At 35.0% G+C, this 23,256-nt stretch overlaps 1 protein-coding gene across 2 annotated transcripts; it reads left to right on the forward strand.

Moving 5' to 3' along the window:
* The first annotated feature begins 474 nt into the window (after positions 1–474).
* Positions 475–22,431, forward strand: LOC144959758 (uncharacterized). 2 transcript variants are annotated; one of them, XM_078892480.1, is made up of 11 exons: positions 475–720; positions 3,185–3,565; positions 5,911–6,111; positions 7,202–7,396; positions 9,909–10,128; positions 11,474–11,541; positions 12,690–12,785; positions 13,885–13,986; positions 16,583–16,616; positions 18,040–18,118; positions 19,529–22,431. In XM_078892480.1, exons 1-11 carry the CDS (start codon positions 672–674, stop codon positions 19,661–19,663), a joined length of 1,560 nt encoding a protein of 519 aa, XP_078748606.1. In that variant the 5' UTR covers positions 475–671; the 3' UTR covers positions 19,664–22,431. The 2 variants fall into 2 exon arrangements, with proteins under 2 accessions (XP_078748606.1, XP_078748607.1); XM_078892481.1 differs by having other exon boundaries at positions 503–720; positions 12,690–12,779.
* The last annotated feature ends 825 nt before the right edge of the window (positions 22,432–23,256 follow it).

A 23,256-nucleotide genomic window follows, 5' to 3' on the forward strand; every position in this document is an offset into this window, starting at 1 on the left:
TTATTATTATTATTATTATTATTATTATTATTATTATTATTATTATTATTATTATTATTATATTATTATTATTATTATTATTATTATTATTATTATTATTATTATTATTATTATTATTATTATTATTATATTATTACTATTATTATTATTATTATTATTTTAACATTATAACATTATCAATATTTGAATTAACTTTTTTTTTCTGGTCAAAATGAACCAAAAAAAAAGGTGTTTTGTGATTGAAGCTCAATGTTGGTTTCATCCACTGACTTGAATAATATTATAATAATATCATTCGCTTTAACCTTTGTGAACTTACTACTCAGTTTAATATGCATGCAAGGAAGAGCTCGTCGGCTTCAGCAGAGCCAAGTTCGCGTTTGGGCCTATGTCTTTTTTTTTTCTTTTCGTACATAATCTTGTTATTGCTAATAATATATTTCGTTTTTCGTTCGATTGAATTGCCTACTTTTTGTTTTATCTATGCGTAAGAGAGATTCATGGGATCGGTCGCGGAAGTGTTTTGACTAAGTTTTAACCCAATATGGCCGATTTCTAAACAACTTTTCTTTGATATTTATAATGCAAGTTGATCCATTTCAGTGAAATTTGGATTGTGATCATATAGAGATTTTACTCTTTGATAATATAGGATTTCATTTTATCTAAATATGACGACACAAAGGGATTTATCCCTTATACTGTTCACCTTTTTAACAGGTAAGAGTTAAAGAATTGAGTCTGAGAGTCAAGAGTAGTAAGAGAGTCAGAATCAAGGAAGTACTCATCTTGTCTCTTGACTCTCGACTCTTACTTACTATCAATGACCAGTCTTAGTCTTAGTCAGAATGAACTTTTAAAATTGGTAGCTTAGGTAAATCACTAAGAATATGTATGTTGTTGATAAAATTCAACCCAGAGTCCGAGTGAGGTAGAGTTTGAGTTAGGGAGTTTGTAACTCAGGACTCGGGTAAGGCAAGGCAGAGTTTGATAGTTTGATGAGTTCATTCCTAAACTTTAGGATTACGTTTGAGTTTGGTCAGTGTGTGTTAATTTTTTTTTTCAGAAAACCTATTTCTCTATACTTTTTGTGTGTCTCCTCTTGCAAATTCATCTTAATTCAGCAGTCATCAGATTATCAGAGAATTGTTAACTTAACTTACACTACACCATTGTCATTGTTGGCAATTGGCACTAACTAGACGTCTAGCTATGAGCTCATTCCTAAACTTTAGGATCATGTTTGAGTTTGGTCAGTGTGTGTACAAATTCTATCAGAAAACTTGTTTCTCTATACTTTTTGTGTGAGTCTCCTCTTGCAATTCATCTTAATTCAGCAGTCATCAGATTATCAGAGGATTGTTAACTTACACACTACACCATTGGCACTAGTGGTGAATTCCACAAGCCAGATTCGCCATCTACTTTCTTTTTCCAGAGTTTTTCGGTCAAAATTCAAAACCAATAAAGTGTTACAAATAGGGTATCATTTTAAAATTTAAAGGGAATTTAAAGGCCTCTCAGAATAAAATAATGTTAATGTTAAGGGCTAGAGACTTTTCCAGTGACTCAAATAACGCCAGAGTTAACTACTTTACTACCCTTGATTTTCAGTAGGGAAATCTCATCAAATTCAAATTCCAGTCTTAAGTCTCCAAACCATGAAATGCGTACAATAAATATTTATTGAGACATTAAGTCAATCACTGAACACAATGAGCACAAAACAGGAGCAAAATTTTATGGTTGTGGTTTATTCAGTCCTTTTTATTTACAAAAAAAACCCCGGAAGCCGCTGTTTTACGGTGAAAAGTCTGTACGTGAAGATAGTCTGACACACTATTTTCACCGCACGGTGATAATGGTGTAGAGTAAAGGCTATATTCTACAACACAATTGGTCGAATTGTGAATTCATATGAGTGATGAACCCACCAGTTACCGATCACTTGGAATCTTTCAGTCTAACTGATCACACCCATTTTGGTCTCTCTCTCGTAATGATGACGAGAATTATAATACTTCCCAGCTATTGTAGGAATCTTTTTGTATATTTTATTAAGTTAATGATGTGTTTATATCTTGAGTGCATTTCAGTGGATTATTGTGTATCGTGTTTTAAATAATTCGTTACATTGATTTAATTTTGTATAATCACTGTGTCTGGGGATGGAGAGTAAGTTGCCTCATTTAACACCCTGCCTTTTACGAGCATCACCGTTTCTTATCTTACTATTTTCATCGTACGGTAATAATGGTGTGGAAGGCTATATCCACCGTACAGTGATAATAATATAATAATAGTGTGGGAGACTATTTTCACCGTACGATAATATCTTGGTGGACGATTTCCACCGTATGGTGATAATGGTATTTTGGTAGCTAACAAACTTCACGGCGTATGTCTGTGTTGAACCCATGATCTCAAGATAGACATAGAGATGAAATCACTTTTTCTCGAGTTGTGAATAGCTCATACCATTAACATCTATTAGATAGATGTTAATAGCTCATACACATACTCTACAGTAGAGCCACGCTCTCCCCGGCCAGGCGGCGTTGTAGCAGTAAGAAAGGTCGTGGGTTCGAGACCCCATCGCCGCCACGAAATTGGAAAGCTTCATCGGTAACTGTAACTAATTCTATTCTGAATCCGTCATTCCGCTGGTATTATTATAGCTTTGGGAGGCCTTCCGAAATCTCCTCATGCTAAGGCAGGGAACCCAAATATTCGCTCAACTAATCCTAAGAAAAAATACAACCTAGTACCTTTAACTTCCCCTAATAGGAAAAACAAACGGCCTCTAGCTATCCCTAATAGAAAAAGAAAAAACCCTACTGTGAAAATAGTCAGTGGTATTGCCTTGGCCTTGTTGCTTTGTTGGCTCATTCCATGTGCAAGAACGAAGTGGCAATTCGGACTCGAGTCTGAATAGTCTCCTTTGGTTAAATCACTCCACCACTCTATCAATACTGTATTTCCATAAAATATATTTTTCTTACTGGTTTCCATTGCAGGTTGTCTTTTGATTTTAGCTCATTGGATGTCCAACATACTCCCTTCCCCCCACTCTCCCCATTAAAAAGGAAAGTTTTTATTCCTTATGACTATGATATAATAAAGTTCTGCCATTATTGAAACAAAATATTAATGTTTTTATTTTGTTTCTTTTGTTTCGATTCAGGGGCTTTAAGTGTTGTTAATGGATGGGACGTGAGCGCTGTTGCCGGTGATGCTATTGTTGGACAACAGACCACGTTTAAATGTGTCGTAACAGATGTTGCATTTAATAATCAGAACAACCCTAATAAGTTACCCGTTGCTTCAAGTATTGAAATCCTGTCCGGTAACGTCAAGTATGTCAGTTACAGTTTTCCGATTGCACTCTTGGCAGTATCACCTTCCACTGTCAACAGTCGGTACTCCTATGACATTGCAACAAGAACAATAACCATCCAGGGTGTTGAGTGTTCGGATGAGAAGACATTCTCTTGTGTTTTCACTGTTTTCGAAGATGGAAGTGGAAGAGTTTCAAAATCCAGCCAGGCTAAATTGGTGGTCAAAGGTAGGTTCATCGTGAATGGAGTGGATGTTAAAAGTATGCTATTAAAATATATATATTATACAATGTTATAACCTCAACTTTAGAAAACGGTAGCTCTGTTCTGTTTTGTTCCCATACGAAGCCTTTCCATTTTCACTCTTTCGTTAGTAACCTCAACTTTGTATTATTTGCTCCTTTGTCATTATTATTACAATCAATATGTTCCTTTTTATTAATCATGCGAATTTAATTTCTCACGAATGTTTTGTTCCATCAATAAAACAAGGGACGTAACTCTATCCTGTCTCAATCAACCCTTGCAGGAAAACTATACACAGCCTTCATTTATTGTGTTTCTATATATCGTCATTCATCTTAATTAATATCCTCCAGCCACTCAAATAACAACCAATTCTCAACAGTGGAGATGAAAATACACAACAGCAGAGTTGCCAACTGTATGTTAAGAAAGTATCTGAAAAAAAGTTGTGTATGAGACAATGCCAAACAAAGCAATTTTAATAAAACACAAGAAAAAGAAAAGATATCTCCCCCCCCCCCCAAAAAAAAAAACCAGCCTTTCTTGCTCTGTCTGGCAGCGTTTCATGTACACATTTTCAGATCTTTATCTTACATTTACGCCTGTTTCCTACTTTGTCGCTAAGAAAGTATATTTATGTATGCGATTTCTTGCCTGTGTACAATTTTATTTTTGCTTAGTCTTTAAATTGGATGATTTTTTAACATTATAATCTGTTCTCAATATTTAACAATTATTCTTCTTCTCTTACTTAATTTACTTTTAAGGAGCATTTTATACATTCTACTTTTTTTTTTCCTGCCTATATCGTAAGAGGTTGCTTTAATTAGCATTATTAGTGGCTTGTTTGGTCCCACATTATCATAGTTGCCAACTGTCCTAGTAAAATTGGGACTGCCCCAATTTGGCAATCTGGAGAACGTTTGAAAAAACTTCCAAAAAACATTAGCCCATTGGGGGGCAGCATGGCTCAACGGTACGGTCTTTGCTTTGTACCCGAAAGATACGATTCGATCACCTGCTGCTGCGCTGTGTGGCCATGAGCAAGTCACCTCGCCCTAGCTCAATATGCAGTGCTGTATTGCAGCTGACGGCTGGGTTATTCCAGTAGCAAGCAATTGCTATTGTCCGTTCCACGCTATAGAAACCGGGATAGGCTCTGGCTCCATGGGCAGAACGGCTCTGAAGGACTTTAACAATGAAGCTTTTGATATTCCTTACCAACCGAAGCATTAGATAATTTCCATATAATTTTCATTATGGTTTATATTTTTGAAGTTACTTCTTCTTTCCCCCCTAAAAATCTTGCCTGTTTTGAAGTTTTGACAAGCAATCTCACACTTGTTTTTGGTACACAAGGTTGACAGCTCTGTAACAGATCACAGGCATTGTACTTTGAAAACTTTTTGAAGCTGTTATGTTAATTTTTGTTCTCAGACTTGTGATCTTATTCAACACACTTTGGCAGAATATACACACTACTTCCACTCCTACTCCTCCTCCTCCTCCTCCTTCTCCTCCTCCTACTACTACTACTACTACTACTACTACTACTACTACTACTACTACTACTACTACTACTACTACTACTACTACTACTACTACTACTACTACTACTACTACTACTACTACTACTACTCTCCTCCTCCTCCTCCTCCTCCTCCTCCTCCTCCTACTACTACTACTACTACTACTACTACTACTACTAGTACTACTAGTACTACTACTACTACTACCACATCCACCACCACTACTTTTGGTTTTTCATCATTTTGAAATTAGGTAGATTTCATTATTATGTTATTCTTTAGTTAGTTTATTTATTTTTTTCTCTTTTTTTTTTTCGAACCATAACAATTTATTTTCTTGTCATCCTTTAATTATGTATTATTTGACTGAGTCCGCTTTTTTTTTTTTCAACTCATGCATACATGCCTATTAGTACGGAAGTGTAAGGACAATTACAGACTTACGGAAATAGAAGAAATATTATTGATACAAATGGTTGCAACGTTAAATTAAAAAATAATATATTTTTTTCATTATTTACCGCATGCTACAATAAAAAATCTCAATGCTAGGGAAAGACAATGGTGTGATAGCTTTTTGTAAGGAAAAGAACCCCAATATTTATCAGGCTGTCCTCTATATAACATGGTAAGTTTATTTTACATATATAAAAGGGTGTATCTATCATTATTTTTGTTTGCTTTATTATTACTGAAATTTGACCATTAATTACTGATGAATTTTGTATTTCTTACTGCATTTGAAATTTTCAAGTAGGCAGGTATGCTCATGAAGGAGAGTTAATTGTTCTTTTCAGTTCCACCAAAAGTTCCAAACCCAATGTCGGCCGTGCCTGCCAACTTAACCGAAAACAGCAGTGTCTCTGCCACTTGCAATGCTAACACAGGTCGGCCACAGCGAGGGAGAATTCAGTGGCGGATATACCGGAATAATGCGGAGCAGATTTTGGAAGCAAGTGGCAGCAACAAGGATGGGATCACTATCACCACATCAGAAAGTGAGTGAGCCGTGGTTGTTTTGTTTTGATTTTCTTTGTTTTGTTTTTTAAAATTTGCTTTTTATAAAGAAAAGAAATATATATTATTTATATATACTATATATATACATATACTATATACATATATACACACACACACATATACATATAGACTGTTTTTTTTGTTTGTCTTTGTTTTTTTTTTTTTTTTAATTTTATTTTTTATTTATTTATTTATTTTGGTGATGGAGGTTGAATTAAAGAAGGTATAGAAGTAGAAGAATAGGTTGGGAAGTATCTTTTTGGATATTGGGATCCTGATAGCTGAGTTGACAGAGTACTTGCATCAACACAGAGGGAACGAGATCGATCCTGGGCGAAGTGGAGATTTTTTTTCTTTTGACACCCCCCCCCCCCCCCCCCCTCCCCACTGTCCACCCAGCAGTAACTGAGTAGCAGGGTCTGTTAGATATGATGCAAAGTACTTTGCGATGATAGGCTAGAGTCAGATCAAAAGTTTGGAATGCAATTGCCATTGTCCGTTTCACGCTATGGATGAATGCCTAATGGCTCTGCTGGCTTTAAGCACTATCAGATCGTTAACTTTTTATACTATGAAATGTTGGTGTATTGGTGCCTGGCATTCGAACTGCGAATCATGGATCACAAATGATTTAAAATGGCATCACTGGTTTATCTCTCAGACAAATTGAGTCCTGTCAACTTTCACCTGTGCCATTTTCTGATTTCTTTGTCTCAGATTTCTGTTTTTACTGGGCCTTATTCCACTTTTGGCAAGTGTAGGGCGGGATAGTATACTATCATTTGATTAATTAAAAGAAAAGAAGGGAAGAGACAAAATATAAAATCATTTAATGGTGAAAATGCATAAAAATGATGATGAAATGTGGAATTTTGGGTTAATACAGATTTTAAAAATATTATGAACCCCCCCCCCCCCCCCCCCCCCCAACAAATACAGATATTTGTATATGGCAGATGCTCTTTATTTCATAAATTATCTATTTTCCTTTTTACACTGCTATTTGTAAAAATAAGGCTTTATATTTTTTATTAAAAAAAATTCTTACCTCTTTATTTTATTTTTCAGCAAGCCCTTCACCGACAGATGACAATTGTACTGTGAGAACTATTAGCACCCTAAGGATTAACAAAGTAGCTGTTTCAGACCAGAACCTGGTCCTTACCTGTTTTGTTCTCAATGACGATTTCCCTAAAAACCCATCCAATTGTGATTCAGCGGAAGTCAGTCTCTGTCAGCAGTCGGAGACGATACGAATCCATTGTAAGTTTGGCATCTATCTGTGATGGTATTATTGAATGAATGAATGAATTTATATGGTGCCTAGATCCACAAAGTGCTCAGAGGCGCTTTACAATGCAAATAAAACAACAATAAATTGATAATTTAAGCATAAAATCTATAATATTGGAATATCATTAATCAGTTTGTAATTTAATTACCACGCACTGTTATTATTGCTGGACGGTTGTGTATATATAGCATAGCAATGATGATCTTACGGAAATCCTTGGGCCTCGATTTGGGTCCCGAAGTGGCTCGAATTCGAGGCAAAGTATGGGGCAAAGTTATTTCGTGTGTATGCTATTTTAAAAAGTTATTACGACGCTGTTTATCAATGAATATGACTAAAAGTTGGCACACAATTAGTAAAGAGGTCATTTTAGATTTTGTCAAATGGCAAAAATCGTTTGGTTACTAGAAGACTGTTAAAAACACATGTTTGCCCTTTTGAGTGGAATATTTCTAAACCTACTAGGAGGGGAGAATTTGGCATTAATAAGGTTATATATGGACATTTCTTCTATTTATGTTTCAAATTTCATTGGAATATGATAAGTGCAAAACATTGCAAAAACATCAACCCAATTTGCGCTTCAATGAGTGAGAAGAGGTGACAGTCATTTTGCCCTCCATCACTTGACACGCAGCATGACGCCAGCAAGGCAAGGCTGTCATATGGCCAGACTTCTACCTGACTAAATTCGACTTCAAAATTGGCTAAATAGCTCACATTGCTTTCACTACTAAGACTGACCCCCCCTTAAAATATTAATTGAATTTGACAAACACAAACTATAGTACACTAGGAAAAATGTCACTGAGACAAAAATAAATGAATAAAATTTTAATGAAATTCTATATCTGGCAACTATACCGCATCCTCTCTCACTTTTTTTTTTGCACTTTTTTTCATTGTTACGCTGTAGGGGTGTTGGCCTTGTCGGCTATCACATTTTGTTTTAATAATCAGTTGATAATTCGACTTTTTAACAATCCTTATCCTCTTTGAAATAGGCTTGTCCAATTTCTCTTTTCCTCACAGTAAATTAACACACACACACACACACTCTCTCTCCATCTCTTGCAACAAACCAGAAAAAAGCAAATAAAGTGTCCCATATTTTCTGAGTTTTTTTCTTCTTTTGGTCATCCAAATAAATGACACCTTTGAATTTTGAAACTGCATAACTCTTTTATTTATTGATGAATATTCAAAATTCAAAAAGATTTTTACTTAGCGAAGATAGGGCTTTGATTTAAGCATAGTAGTTCCCACAATAATACTTTTTCATAGTCATTGCTATATTGCAGTCTCTGTCTGCTGTTTGTACAATACAGACCCACTTTAAATTAGGCATCTATCTGTGATAGTTACAATAGGATTGTCTTTGCAGTCTGTACGATACACTGCAAGTCTGATTTTTAGTATTGCATTTATGTTTTCATTATTTTTTGTTGTTGACTTAAAACAGGTTTTGTACCCGAAACATTCCATGTTTGGTATTTTATTCTTTTTTTTTTTTGAAGCTGTTATATTCATTTTTGTTTATTACTCTCCACTAAGATTTCCAATATATCTCAGTGCATGACATCATCAGTCGGAAGGTGTGCATTTTCTGAAAGAATATGCTCTCCAGAGCATTTTAATCTTTATTTGAAGTAAATCGGGTGTAATTTCATGAAGCTATGGTCAGATGTATGGGAAAGGTATCCAGCAACTTTTCTCAAATTTCATACTTTTACAACTTGACTAGCTGTAAAAAAATATTTATAAGTGAAATTAAGCTTTGATATTTCCCGAAGATGTACAAAAAGGGTTGGTTTAATCATTTATGACAAGAATTCATTTTTGATAAAAAAAAATTCACCTAACTAAACTTGGCAATATCTCAGTTCAAACCTTTTCACCATCCACCTGATTATGTCATTCACTGTAACATATTGAGCTTTGAGCTTTTTATGTAGTGCAATATCCACTAAACGTGTTCAAAGCGCTTTACAAGGGGTCCCTGGCCAACAGCAACATTTAACATTTAGGATGGGACGTGATATTACAATTTTTTTAAAGACAGAGACAACGCTGTTAATGACAAGGTTCTCATTTTACACCTGAATACGGTGGGAGAATGTGAGTAAAGAGCCTTCTCCAAGGACTCAACTATGCCCCGAGCGAGGCTCTCTAACCCAGGACCTTCCGATCCGAAAGCGAGTGTCATACCACTAGACCATATAGCCGCACAATGAAGTTGACGTCACTCATACATTTTTTTTTCTTCCCATCCTCCGTCCAGATTCAGTCAGAGACATGATTGGTAGTATCCAAAGTACCGGATTCAGATGAAATCCATTCACTGTAACATATACATTTTTTTTTCTTCCCATCCTCCGTCCAGATTCAGTCAGAGACATAAAAGTATCCAAAGTACCCGATTCAGATGAAATCCATTCACTGTAACATATACATTTTTTTTTCTTCCCATAATCCGTCCAGATTCAGTCAGAGACATAAAAGTATCCAAAGTACCCGATTCAGATGAAATCGTGGAAGGACGGAATGTGAGGCTGACCTGTCAGGCATCTGGCTTCCCCGACCCCAAGTACCAATGGTCAAAAATTGGGGACAACCGTACGCTCCTGGGTGATATGGATGGTTTGACCTCTCAGTTGATCCTGGCCAATGTCAACGAGGACAATGATTCTGGGAATTACAGGTATAAATAATTTTTAAAAAAGACATAAAAAAACATTAAGCTTGTATATAGCGCAATATCCCCTAAACATGCTCAAAGCGCTTTACAAAGGGTTCCTGGCCAACAGCAATGCGTAACATGTAGAACGAGTCATAGCGCCTGTTAGGCGATATTACAATTTTTTCCAACAGAGACATGGCTGTTAATGGCCTATGTACTCATTTTACACCTGAGTACGATGAGAGAATGCGAGCAAAGTACCTTTCCCAGGAACTCAACTATGCACCGAGCGAGGCTCGAAATCCAGTACCTTCCGATCTGAAAGCGAGTGTCATACCACTAGACCACATAGCTGCATAGGTATAACTAGTCCAGACTATATCACACTACTACTACTACCTTACCCTTCTGTGACAATCAAAAAAAAATTCTTTTAAAAACAAATTAAAAAATTAATGGATTTAAACATCTCTCAACTTGTCAAAGTGTATCTATGCTGCTAGAAGCTGTGGACTGTTTTTAACTAATGATAGAAGTTGTATATAGACAGAATGAAGTTGACGTCACTCAGGTCTTTGTTATTGTTTTTTGCCATCCGTGTTTATGAGTCCTTCTCTCTAAACAGTATTAAAGGGAGTATAAATGTTCAAGGTTACACATAGTTGGCCTGTTATATTTCTGGATGACAATGTAATGAGTTTCTTAGCCAAGCGCACAGCATCCGATCTTTGAAAATAGAACAAAATCTCAAATATGGAATTTTCAAGATGAAAACTCTTTTTCATCCAATAGCAATACATCACTTAAAATCCAGACAAACAAAAACATTAATACTTATGATAATAATAATAATAATAATAATAATAATAATAATAATAATAATAATAATAATAATAATAATAATAATAATAAAATAATAATAATAATAATAATAATAGTAATAATAATAATAATAATAATAATAATAATAATAATAATAATAATAATAATTATGATATAGCTCTAGAAGCATATTATATAGATATAAATCATAAAAAAAAAAAATTGAATAGAGTAAGTAGACAATCAAACACAGATTTTGAAAAACAAGAAGGGTGTAACATATCCAGCTTCAGACATTTGTCACATTCATCATGTGGCACTTCTCTTGTTCACTACTCAAGTATTTGTATAGCACAATATCCACTAAACGTGCTCAACGCTCTTTACAAAGGTCCCTACCCAAGAGGAACACTTAGAAACACGAGCTGTGTGATATCATTTTTTTTCTTTTCTCCTTCTATATTTATGGATCATGGTTTTATCTCTGCAAATGTATTAATGATTGATTCTATTTTATATTTTTCTCTACTTCTCCTCTATTTAGTTGCACAGCCTCCAACATTGTGGGAGCTACAACTCATTCACAAATGTCTATTGTCGCCATCAAAGTTGGTAAGTTTTTGTTTTTGTTATCCATTGTATATGCTATTTCACAAATTGTTGTTGCTTGGTTGTCGTAAAAATTTATGATGAAATGATGAAACAAGAATGCTCGTTCTTAGCCACAAATTGCCCATGCAGTATTTATGTGAATGAAGTGCTTATTCGTGGTAGTACTGTGAATAGTGATCCCCCCCCCCCCCCCCCCCCCACACACACACACAAACTTGTTGCAAGGATTATTTACCTCCATTGTTATCATTGTTATGTAAAAGTAGGCAGTGAGATGATGAACTGGATGGGGTTCCTGACCTCCCATAGTGGGCAGGGAGGCACTTTCTGTGTCTTCTATCCCCCTGTATCTGTTTTTCAATTTGTTTTCTGTCTTTGTCTTGGAGGGAGATTACTTGGGTTTTGGCTCTGTCCGGATACCCAGGTTGAGAGGGAAACAGTCAAATGTATAGTTTTGGGAGATTATATTTTTTTCCTTGTTCGTCATCTCTGTTATGTATAGTTATTGTTTTAAAAATTTTAACATTTGATTTGTAAACATTTGAGTGTTTTCCTCTTAGTGGGGACCTGTGCTTGTTTCTAGATGAGACTTTTAGGTGATCTCAAACTAAGTACTTTGATAGTGTGTACTTGGAATCTACACCAGTTCCCTATTTATACCATTCCGCTTTGTCTTACCTTTCCTTGGATGCTTTAATTGTAATTCTAGAACTTTTTATTATCCCATTTTCGTCCTATTTACTGGCGCTGATATGACCTTAATGTGTTGCAAGTGCGGTAAAACTCTTAAAAACAAAACAAAAATGAGATTACGAAAGGGTTACATTTTCAAATTGTACACTTGTTATCCAAATCTTACTCTTTTTGACAAGAAGTGTTGAGGTTGGTAAAACTGGGGGGCACATTTGGGGGCTGGTCTCAGTCACCCATTCCACGATACAAATCATCATCATAGCTTGTTGCTCCAACACTGAACCCACCCACTCCACAGAATCTGGTGAGTGGACTCTTAGGTCAGTGCGGCTGGGCCCATCCTGGTATTCTTTAAGGAAGTGCTACATCGTTAGAACTGACACAGCTTCTAACATCTGTTTTTTAAAAATAGTAGATCTCCTTAACCTGTATTTACAATTCCTCTCTGATTCCAGTAAAAACCCCACCAACTACGACTCCTGACCCAATAGAAACCACTGACCCAGTAGGACCGACAGGCAGCCCGGCGAAAAAGAGTGATTCAGGTGACGGTAAGGGTGATAGCATATTTACTGGCTTTCTTCCACCAATCATGGAGGTACCGATAGCTCAGTTGGTAGAGCACTTGCTTCACATACAAAGGAATTCCATTCTGGCTGATGTCAAGATTTTTTTCCAAACCCCCCCCAGCAGTGGTTGGATAGTAGTTGGATAGTAGATTTGGTAGACAGTACTTTGCGATGTATGGTCTTGTGGTATGACACTCCTTTTGGATCGGAAGGTCCTGGGTTCAAGCCTCGCTCGGCGCATAGTTGAACCTTGGAAAAGACTCTTTACTCATATTTTCTCATCGCACTTGGGTGTAAATGAGTATCTGGCCATCAACAGCGTTGTCTCTGTCGTAAAAAATTGTTATATCGCCTAACAGGTGTTATGTCTCGTTCTACATGTTACGTGTTGCTGTTGTTCAGCGACCCTTTGTAAAGCGCTTTGAGCTCATTTAGTGGATAATGCGCTATATAAAAGCTCATTAAAAATTATTTATTTTTAGATATACTAGCAATTGCATTGTCTGTTTCATGTTTTAGAAATCGGGATAAACTCTGACTCTATGGACCATGGCTCTGAAGGGTGACATTGATCGATTTTACTACTATTTCATTTGAGTTTTGTTTCTTTTTAATATTTTATTAGGAAAGTATAACATTAATCAGTTCCAGGGGAAAACAATTGCAATAAAATTGCATTTGAATTTTATCATATTTGAATGTTGTTTTTTTTTGGGGGGGGGGGGGGGGGGGGGGACTATTTAACATTTTTTATTTAGAAAATATAACATTAATCAATTCCAGATGAAAATATTTGCGATTATATCACGTTTGAATTTTGTCTGATTAGAATTTGTTTTTGTTCTTTTGAATAATTATGACATGTTTTTTCAGAAAGTATAACATTAATAGGTTCCAGAGCAAAGCCTTTGTAATAATTTTACGCTTGAAATTTGTCTTGTTTGAAATTTAGAAATTATTTTTTTGGGGGATTATTTATGGATATTTTGTTTAGAAATTAACATTTAATCGTATCCAGGGGAAAACGTTTGAATTAATTTTTTATGTTTGAATTTTGTTGTATTTTGTGTGTGAATTTCAGACAGTACAACAGTCATCATCATCGTAGTTGTAATTGTGGTTGCCGTCATCATTGCCATCATTGTAGGGGTTTGTATCTACAGAAAGAGAGGAACTAAAGAAGGTAGGTGGTAATCGTCTTTTCTGGTCTTGGACAAAATTGTAAGGCAACCACTAGGATTTGTTGGTATTTTTGTTTGTTTGGGAATCTGTTTCTTTTCTTTCTTTTTTTTTTTTTCTTAAAAAATTATTCTTTCTTTATTTCCTTATTTTCCTTTTTAAAGAAAATTTGTTTTCTTTTCTTTCTTTTTTTTTTTTCTTAAAAAATTATTCTTTCTTTATTTCCTTATTTTCCTTTTTAAAGAAAATTTGTTTTCTTTTCTTTTTATTTATTTTTATTTTTTTCTCTCTTTCTTTCATTTCTTCCTTTTTTTCTTTCTTGCTTTCTTTTTTTTTTTTTTTTTTTTTTTTTTTTTTTTTTTTACGATCCAATATATTCCGTCATTTCACCTGTATGCCTGCCTTTTTTTTCTTCTTTTTTTTTTTTTTTTGGGGCTGACTTTTTGCGTCAGATTTATTGTCTTGAGATGATTGACCGACTCTCCACCTCATATTTGTTTTCTAAACTTGAGCATTTAAATAGCGCAATATAATAATAATAATAATGGTATAGATTTATAGTGCGCCAAACATCCCTTCATCAGGAGGGCTCTGGGCGCATAACGTAGATTAACTTAATCATTAAGCCCTAACACAGTACACGAACAACGCTAATTATACACATAATCAAAAGAAAGCCTGTCGGAATAAGAATATCCACTAAATGTGCTCAAAGTGCTTGACAAGGAGGTCCAAGAGCAACAAATTAATATTTAAGACGTGGCATTGACACCTGTTGGGCAATATTACAATTTTTGTTTATGAGAGGAACAATGCTGATAATGGCCAGGTACTCATTTTAACCTGAATATACTGAGAGAATGTGAATAAAGAGTCAACTATGCTATTTGCTGCTCTAACCTTGGACCCTCTATTTCGAAGGCAAGTGTCTTACCACAAGACCACATAGCCGCACTAACTGACAATTCATGAACGTATGTGGAGATTAAAATTTATGCACAGTGGCAGAATGGGATGGAATAAGGTGAATAATCAGCCATACCAGCAAGTGCATATCCAAATATGAATAATCAGCCATACCAGTAAGTGCATATTCAAATATGAATAATCAGCCATACCAGCAAGTGCATATCCAAATATGAATAATCAGCCATACCAGCAAGTGCATATTCAAATATGAATAATCAGCCATACCAGTAAGTGCATATTCAAATATGAATAATCAGCCATACCAGCAAGTGCATATTCAAATATGAATAATCAGCCATACCAGCAAGTGCATATTCAAATATGAATAATCAGCCTTACCAGTAAGTGCATATCCAAATATGGCCAATTTAATTTATATTGCCATGGAGTTTCTCACAAGTCATTTTGTAGAGCAGAAAGACAGGATGCGATTTGACAGGCCTTTCTAAATAAATAAGATAAATAAATCTCACAACGTCATATCACAAGATACCTTGAGGAAGAACTTGAGGAACTTAGAAAGCATAAATCGTCATGAGGAGATTTGGTGTGGATGGATTTAATTTTCATCCTTGAAGAACTTGGAGAGACAAAAGAGCACGATGCGTCTTTCCCGACAGCTCAAAGTGAAAGGAGAACGAAGAATGACACAAGTCGAAGATGATGACGTACCATAACAACCAATGACACGCTTTGACAAGCCAGGGTCAGGCTGTAGCCGTCGTTAACATATAGCCTGACACTAGAACACACTAGGATTTATAGTTTGACGTCACTTTCTAGTCAGGCCATAGCCATCGTTAACATATAGCCTGACACTAGAACACACTAGGATTTATAATTTGACGTCGCTTTCTAGTCAGGCCGTAGCCATCGTTAACATATAGCCTGACACTAGAACACACTAGGATTTATAGTTTGACGTCGCTTTCTAGTCAGGCTGTAGCCGTCGTTAACATATAGCCTGACACTAGAACACACTAGGATTTATAGTTTGAAGTCACTTTCTAGTCAGGCCGTAGCCGTCGTTAACATATAGCCTGACAATTTGAATCACAATTTAATCGTAATAGCCTGACACTAGAACACACTAGGATTTATAGTTTGACGTCGCTTTCTAGGTTTTTGCACCGTGTGGTGAGTTGTTGTTAGTAGTGCTCAAGGAAACAAGTGATTCCATTGGTTGACCTATTGAATACAACTCACAATTTGTTTTCTGTTGTGGCCAAAGACTTGCCTTTGACGTCCATTTTCGATCAGTGTCAGGCTACAAGTTAACGATGGCTACAGTCAGGCCAATTGATTTTTTTTGCTTTTTATCCCCCTGGCCCTTGGATTTTCTCATCCAATGATAGTTTTTCTTCTGATAATGTTCTAGAAACCGTGATTACATATGGCTCAGAAAAAGAGAGATAGTGTGTGTGTGTGTTGGTGAGGAGTATCTCTGATAAAAAAAAACAAAACAAGGATCTATCGAAAAGTGCTTTCCAACAGATATAACAGAAGCGAGTGCTCTGCCTCCTCAGCTGCCCGGATCCCCATATTTATTTATAGGAGTTCTTCATTATGATCTTGATTTACGATTAAATTGTGATTCAAATTTCTTATTTTTAAAATGATTTTGTTTACAGATCCACCTCGACCCAAAGACATTCCATTTTACAAGTGAGTTTTTTTTCCTTTTCCCTCTTTATTTGATTAATGAAAAAATTGAAAAAAAAAAAAAAAAAAAAAAAAAGCATTTGTAATGCGTAACATCCATGCCGAATCTTATGAATTTTTCGTAATTTTACGAATTTTAAACAAATTTCATGGCCAAATACAAAATTTTATGGAAAATTACGAATTTTTAATTCTTAGTAATACTTAAATGATAATGAAAATAATAGTAATAATAATGATAGAAGAATAACAATTACTACTACTACTATTACTACTACTACTACTACTACTACTACTACTACTACTACTACTACTACTACTACTACTACTACTACTACTACTACTACTACTACTACTAATACTACTACTACTAATACTACTACTACAATATTGATGATAATAATAATAACAATAATAATAATATTGTGGTTGTTCATACACAATTTCAGGAATTACGATTTTCCTTGTCAAATTACTAAAAATTGACATTGTAATGACTAAATTTGAAGTTTTCAATTTGCAAGTCTGCATCCACTAAACGTACTCAAATTGCTTTACCAGGGTTTACTATCCGACAGTGACACTTGACATTTCGGTGAGACAAGACACATGTGACGGAATATATCTTTTTCTACAGATACAACGCTGCTATTGGATTCAGTAGTCTGATGTCATGCCGCCCGGCAACGGCGGCCATCTTGGTTCTAAACAAAGAAAATCATTACTTTATATTCTTCATGCTGGCTAGAACTTTTCATATGCCTTGTGATCAGAATGTGTAAAAGTCAAAACATGATCAAATTTATGTTTTTTTTCCCTCTGGATACGCTTTTATGCTCGCCGGAGAAAGATTTCATACGGGCATCCGCCATTATTCCGATAGTTTAGAGCCAGTGTTACTAAGTTACCATGCATCATTAGGAAGGAAGTGACGTTACGACTGTTGAAGAGTATTGCAAGATACTCATTTTTTTATACCTAAGAGTGGTGAAAGAATGTGGGCTAACAGCCTTTTCCAAGGACTCGACTATGCACCGTTTTAGTTGAAAAAGTTGCAGAGCTTTGTTAGCAATCCAAAATGATTTCTGGTCATTCAACAACCCTTGCGCAATATCCACTAAACGTGCTTAAAGCACTTTACAAAGGGTCCCTGACTAACAGTAACATGTAGAAAGAGACATGATGCCTGTTAAGCGATATTACAAAATTTTTTTTCCGACAGACAACGCTGTTATATGCCATATACTCATTTTACACCTGAGTACGGTGAGAGAATGTGAGTAAAAAGCCTTTTCCAAGGACTCAGGGCTCGATTCCTGGACCTTCCGATCCGAAAGCGAGTGTCATACTACCTGACCACATAACCGTACAATAAATGCTTAAAGAAGTGTGACAGAATTATTGTATTCTTGTTTTCTGTCCACAGTAACAAACAGTCGATGGGAGGTCCTCCAGATGTGTTGGGAGATGACAAGAAAAAACCTATTGGTGGCAGTCTCAATAATGTAAGTTGGTTGATGTCAAAACGTTGTCATGGCTTTTCAAAGAACATTGAACGTAATAATAATAATAATAATAATAATAATAATAATAATAATAATAATAATAATAATAATAATAATGATAATAATAATGATAATAATAATAATAATAATAATAATAATAATAATAATAATAATAATAATAATAATAATAATGATTATAATAATAATAACAATAGAAACAATCATGCTAATGATAATGATAATAGAAATAATAATAAAAATCAAAATAATAATGATGATAATATAATTATAATCCATTAAATTAAAACAAATAGGATTAGGGGTCAAGCTTGTTCTGCACAGCCTGGCAAATCTAAAAATTATAAAAATTATTATTTATAAAATCTGCTAGGGCAGAGTGATCGGTCGTCATTTGATGTTGGGAATTGCATTCTTGTTGCCCTGTATCCAGATTCATTTGTGTGCACCTACAGACTTTGTTACCTGACCCATTTTGATTGGTGACAACTCAAAAGATTCGTCTCGATCCATGTTAATTTTCACAATACAGTAGTATAATAATCAAAATAGATGAGTTTCTGTTTTGTATTCTAATTTACTTGTTTGGGGGTCCCGATAAACAGTTGGTAGAGCACTAGCTTCTCAAGCAAAGGGACTAAGATTGATCCAGGTGAAGTCGAGCTGTTTCTTTTTTGTTTTTTTTTCTGGACCCCCTCCCCCTTAGTCCCAGCAGTGATTGGGTAGCTGGATTTGTTAGATCTGATGGAGGGTACTTTGCGATAGACTAGCTTCATATCCAAATGGTAGCAAGCAGTTGCTACTGTCTGTTTCACGAAAGAGTGAAAATGGAAAGCTTCGTATGGGAACAACTGTTTTGTTCCCATACGAAGCTTTCCATTTTCACTCTTTCGTTAGTATTTTACGATCACCGGCTTCAGGCAGCCCTTACCGTTTTCTACTGTCTGTTTCACACCATAGGGTTTTTTTTTTTCCTTTGTTGCCATTTTATCTTTAATGTCTCTCAATGAAAGAAACAAATTAAAAAAAAAAAAAAAAATCCTTCAGAGACATTAGCCCTGTTTCTATAGCATGAAACGGTCAATAACAATTGCTTAGCACCTTTGGATAGAATGCCAGTCCATCACTTAGTACTTTCTGGCAGATCCAACAGACACTGCCACCATTCAGTGCTGGGTGGACAGGGGGGGGGGGGGGGGGGGGGGGGGGGGGGAAGAGAATCAGAAAAAAAATCATGACTACACCTGGATTCAAACTCTGCGAAGTGAGTGCTTTACCATCTGAGCTATTAGGACCTCCCCCCCTCCTCCATATCTGAAAAGATGCTACCTAACCCATGCTTCATCCTCTAAAGATAACATGAAGTCTATATTATTCTTATCTCTGTTGCAGTCTTTTGATGTGAAGACAGAGGATGGATTGGACTATGCAAATCTGACCTACGACAATCGACCGCGAAGTCGGAAGCCCATGGCATTTGGAGACACGTCGTCAGATTATTCTGATGTCCAGATGCCTCAAGTATAAATTGTAAGATTGGTCAAGAGTGGGAATAGTTGATGATTTGCAGTGATAACCAGACAAAATGATTTTTTGGATATTTTGAGTGCTGTTGATTGTAAACGTATGCATTGGATTGTTGGTGAAAAAGTGAGTGAGAGAGAGAGAGAGAGAGAGAGAGAGAGAGAGAGAGTAGTGTTAAATCGAGGAGGATTTTCTTATGCAGATCTTTATCAACACTAGCATTGCCAAAGTTATATTTGTCTGAAATTTAATGTTAATGGATGCTGGTGTGAAATTGTGAGTGAAAAGAGTTACAAACAAAAACATTTGTGAATTTTGTTTATGTTTTTGTTCTTTTTCCTTTTGAAATTTTGTTTTTTGTTTGTTTGTTGATTTTATCAAAATTTAAGTAAAGTGCTGACAATTCTAGAACCCTACATACCCAAGGAAATGACTGATCTATTGTTTGGTATTTTATTTGTCATGAAGAAAAACGTTTGATTTTAATTTGGGCTGCAGTCAGTCTTGTGTTGAATTGCATTGGAGGGATGGTTGTAGGTCTCTCAGCCATTCTATGAATTAAATGTTTTTAGTTTTTAATGAAGGCGATGATAATTGGCGACGGAAATTAATGTTACATTTGGTATTAAAGAAATTATTGTTAAAATGCGAATTTGTATGTATGCATGTAGCTATGTATGTATGTACGTATGTATGTGTGTATGTGCGTATTTATGGGATTGGTACAGTATGTATCCTGTCTGGACGTCCAATATTAATCCTGTCCAATAGTAACAACCGTCTCCTCATACATACATACATAGCAAATGTGATCAGTCGTCCCAAAACAGTGTCATGTCAGAAATGATTGAGGTGAAAGAAATTGATCAGATTGAGAAAACTTGAGCGACTTGAGGTGAAAAAACAAAAACTCACTCTTTTCAATTTCTAATACACAAACATTGTTCCATAATCAGTATTTTGTTCTTTAATTGAAGCTGTTATACACATTTTGTTCATTACTACTATTTTATAATTTATGTTTTTTTTTTTACTCCGCATCTTTGGGTGGGGTTCCTGACCTCCCACAGTGGGCATTGAGGCACTAACTGTGTCTTCTATCCCCCTATAATTTGTTTTCCAACATGCTTTCTGTCTTTGTCTTGGGATGAGATTACTTGGTTTTGCCCTGACCCTGGCCAGATACCCTGACCCTGGGAGAGAAACAGTTAAATGTATAGTTAGAGTTTTGGGAGATGATATTTTTTGTCTTGTAAATTATCTCTCTGTTATGCACTGTTATATTATTTGCAAACAGTTGAGTGTATTCCTCTTAGTGGGGGCCTGTGCTTGTGTCTGGATGAGACTTTTAGGTGATCTCAAACTATGCACAGTGATAGTATTCCAAATCTACTTTTGTTTCCTTTTTGAACCAATTTCCCTTTGTCATACCTTTTCTTGGGTGCTTTCATTGTAATTCCAGAATTTTTTACTATCCCATTTTCTTCCTATTTACTGCCGCTAAAATGACCTTAAATTAAAGTAAAGTGTTGCAAGCACCGTGAAACCCTTAAAAAGAAAGAAAGAAACAAAAACAATCCACAGCTTCTAGCAGCTTTGTTCGGTATCACTTTCTTTTCCAATTTAAATTCAGGTTTTATTATCCAAGTTCAAATTTCAATGCCAAGCATGCATTGTGTTCACTTTGACATAATACTGTTTTGAGAAGACTAGATACATATAAAGTCCATGGATGTTGGTTTGAATTATATTATTAACAAAAATTTTAATACAAAAATTCTATGCGAATCATAATGAGTAATTCTGATGCTAACTGTAATTATGTAATGATTGTGTTATGATATTAGTGATCCAATATATATAATTATATATATATATAGCTACTGTTGGTTTGATATTACATATATATAATACCATGTCTTGTAATGTAGAACTGCGTAGCGGCACTGTAATTATAATAATTACATTTATGACTTCCAATACTTTCTGTTATGGGGTAATGTTTATTCAAAATAGTACAGATGAAAGGAAAAGGATGTTTTTTTGTTTGATAAGTCGTATTTATTTGCAATCTAAAATAGAGGGGGGGGGGGGGGGGGGGGGGAGAGCAAAATATACACTCCCTTAGACAAGTCTTATAAATTAAATTGAATTGTCCATCCATTTCACATATAATTATTATTTATTTCTTCGAGCTTCAAGCAGCAGCATTTGAATTAAAGGAGTAATTTGTAGATTTAATGAAGAATAAAATGACAAAAATGTTTAATTTATGTTGGGAGGAAAATAATTCTAATGATACTAATTAGATTTCTCATTTTGTAAAAATTTAAATTTAAATCTTGGTCAATGAAACTTGTTATGAGTACGGAAAACAGGTTTGAGTTGTATAATACGATGATGGTGAATCTCATTGCTTTGTAGTTGTGATAGTTGATCATTTGATATTGATGTCTTTTTGTAGTTGATAAACATGTCATGAACAGTTAATGAATATAACACTTTTGAAAAAGAACTTGATACCAAACAAAGAAGATTTCGGGTCCAATACCCTTCTTCAGCCAATTATTTAAAAAATCCCCAAAACATTAATACATCACTTTAAATCCAGACAGGCGGCAGGAAAGTTTTTAGCACGTCTTCTTGGTTGGTAAAATCTCCAAATCGTTTTGAGGACGAGTGAATTGAAGTAAGGTGCAAACTGGTTTGAATAAACACGAGAATTTCGTCTACTGTCCCAACTATTAATGATATTAAAAAAAAAGCAAAAACATCTTTGATTACATTTTCCTGTGCCGTGTCAGGAGTTAAAAAGGAATCAAATGAAAATGGAATTGTAAAGATTTATTAATGATGCCTTATCGTGGGTACAAGAGCTTTAAACTCGGGATGAATCTTTCCACCACTGTCTTCAATCAACGATGTATAACATTCATGTACGTCACCCCTGTATCAAGAAAGAGATAAAGTAATCTTTAATTTAGAGGAGACAAATCTACTTCCATTTCCTTTTTTTTTTTAGAATTTACTTTGCTTTCTTAAACAATTTTTCTCATGTTAGATAAGTGCATTCTATTGAGGAAAAAACAAACAAAAACATGTATATTTTATGACCTTAAAGTGTTTTATTTTCCCTTGAAAAAGGAGAATAGAGTGAAAAGAAAATCTAAACAAGAATGTTTAGTTTATTACAGTGGTGTCACCCCCCCCCCCCCCTTTTTTTTTTTTTCATTCGTCTCATCATTTAAGTTATTTCTTTTCTTTGAATTCATATATATATATACATGTTTTCTTTTTTGGTTTCACAATCATTTTGCGTTTCTGGTTTTCATGACTGTTACAAATCCTGCCATCATTTTCTCAATTGAATGAAATTGTCTTCTTACTTTCTTTTTTTAAAATTTTTTTTTATGGATGTTTACGACAGTGATGGTAATGTTTACATTAATCTTCATGAAAATTTATGGGCAGCATTAGATAGCGTGTGTTGGAACCACTCAACATGACTAAGAGGCCACAATTTTGATATGTAAGGGTTTCTATATACCTGGTTTACTCTATAGTTTTGAATTCAAATCTTATCTTAAATATATTAT

Source organism: Berghia stephanieae, chromosome 14, assembly GCF_034508935.2.
Source record: "Berghia stephanieae isolate SIO BIC M18660-M18661 chromosome 14, UCSD_Bste_1.3, whole genome shotgun sequence".
In the NCBI taxonomy this organism is placed as follows: domain Eukaryota; kingdom Metazoa; phylum Mollusca; class Gastropoda; order Nudibranchia; family Aeolidiidae; genus Berghia; species Berghia stephanieae.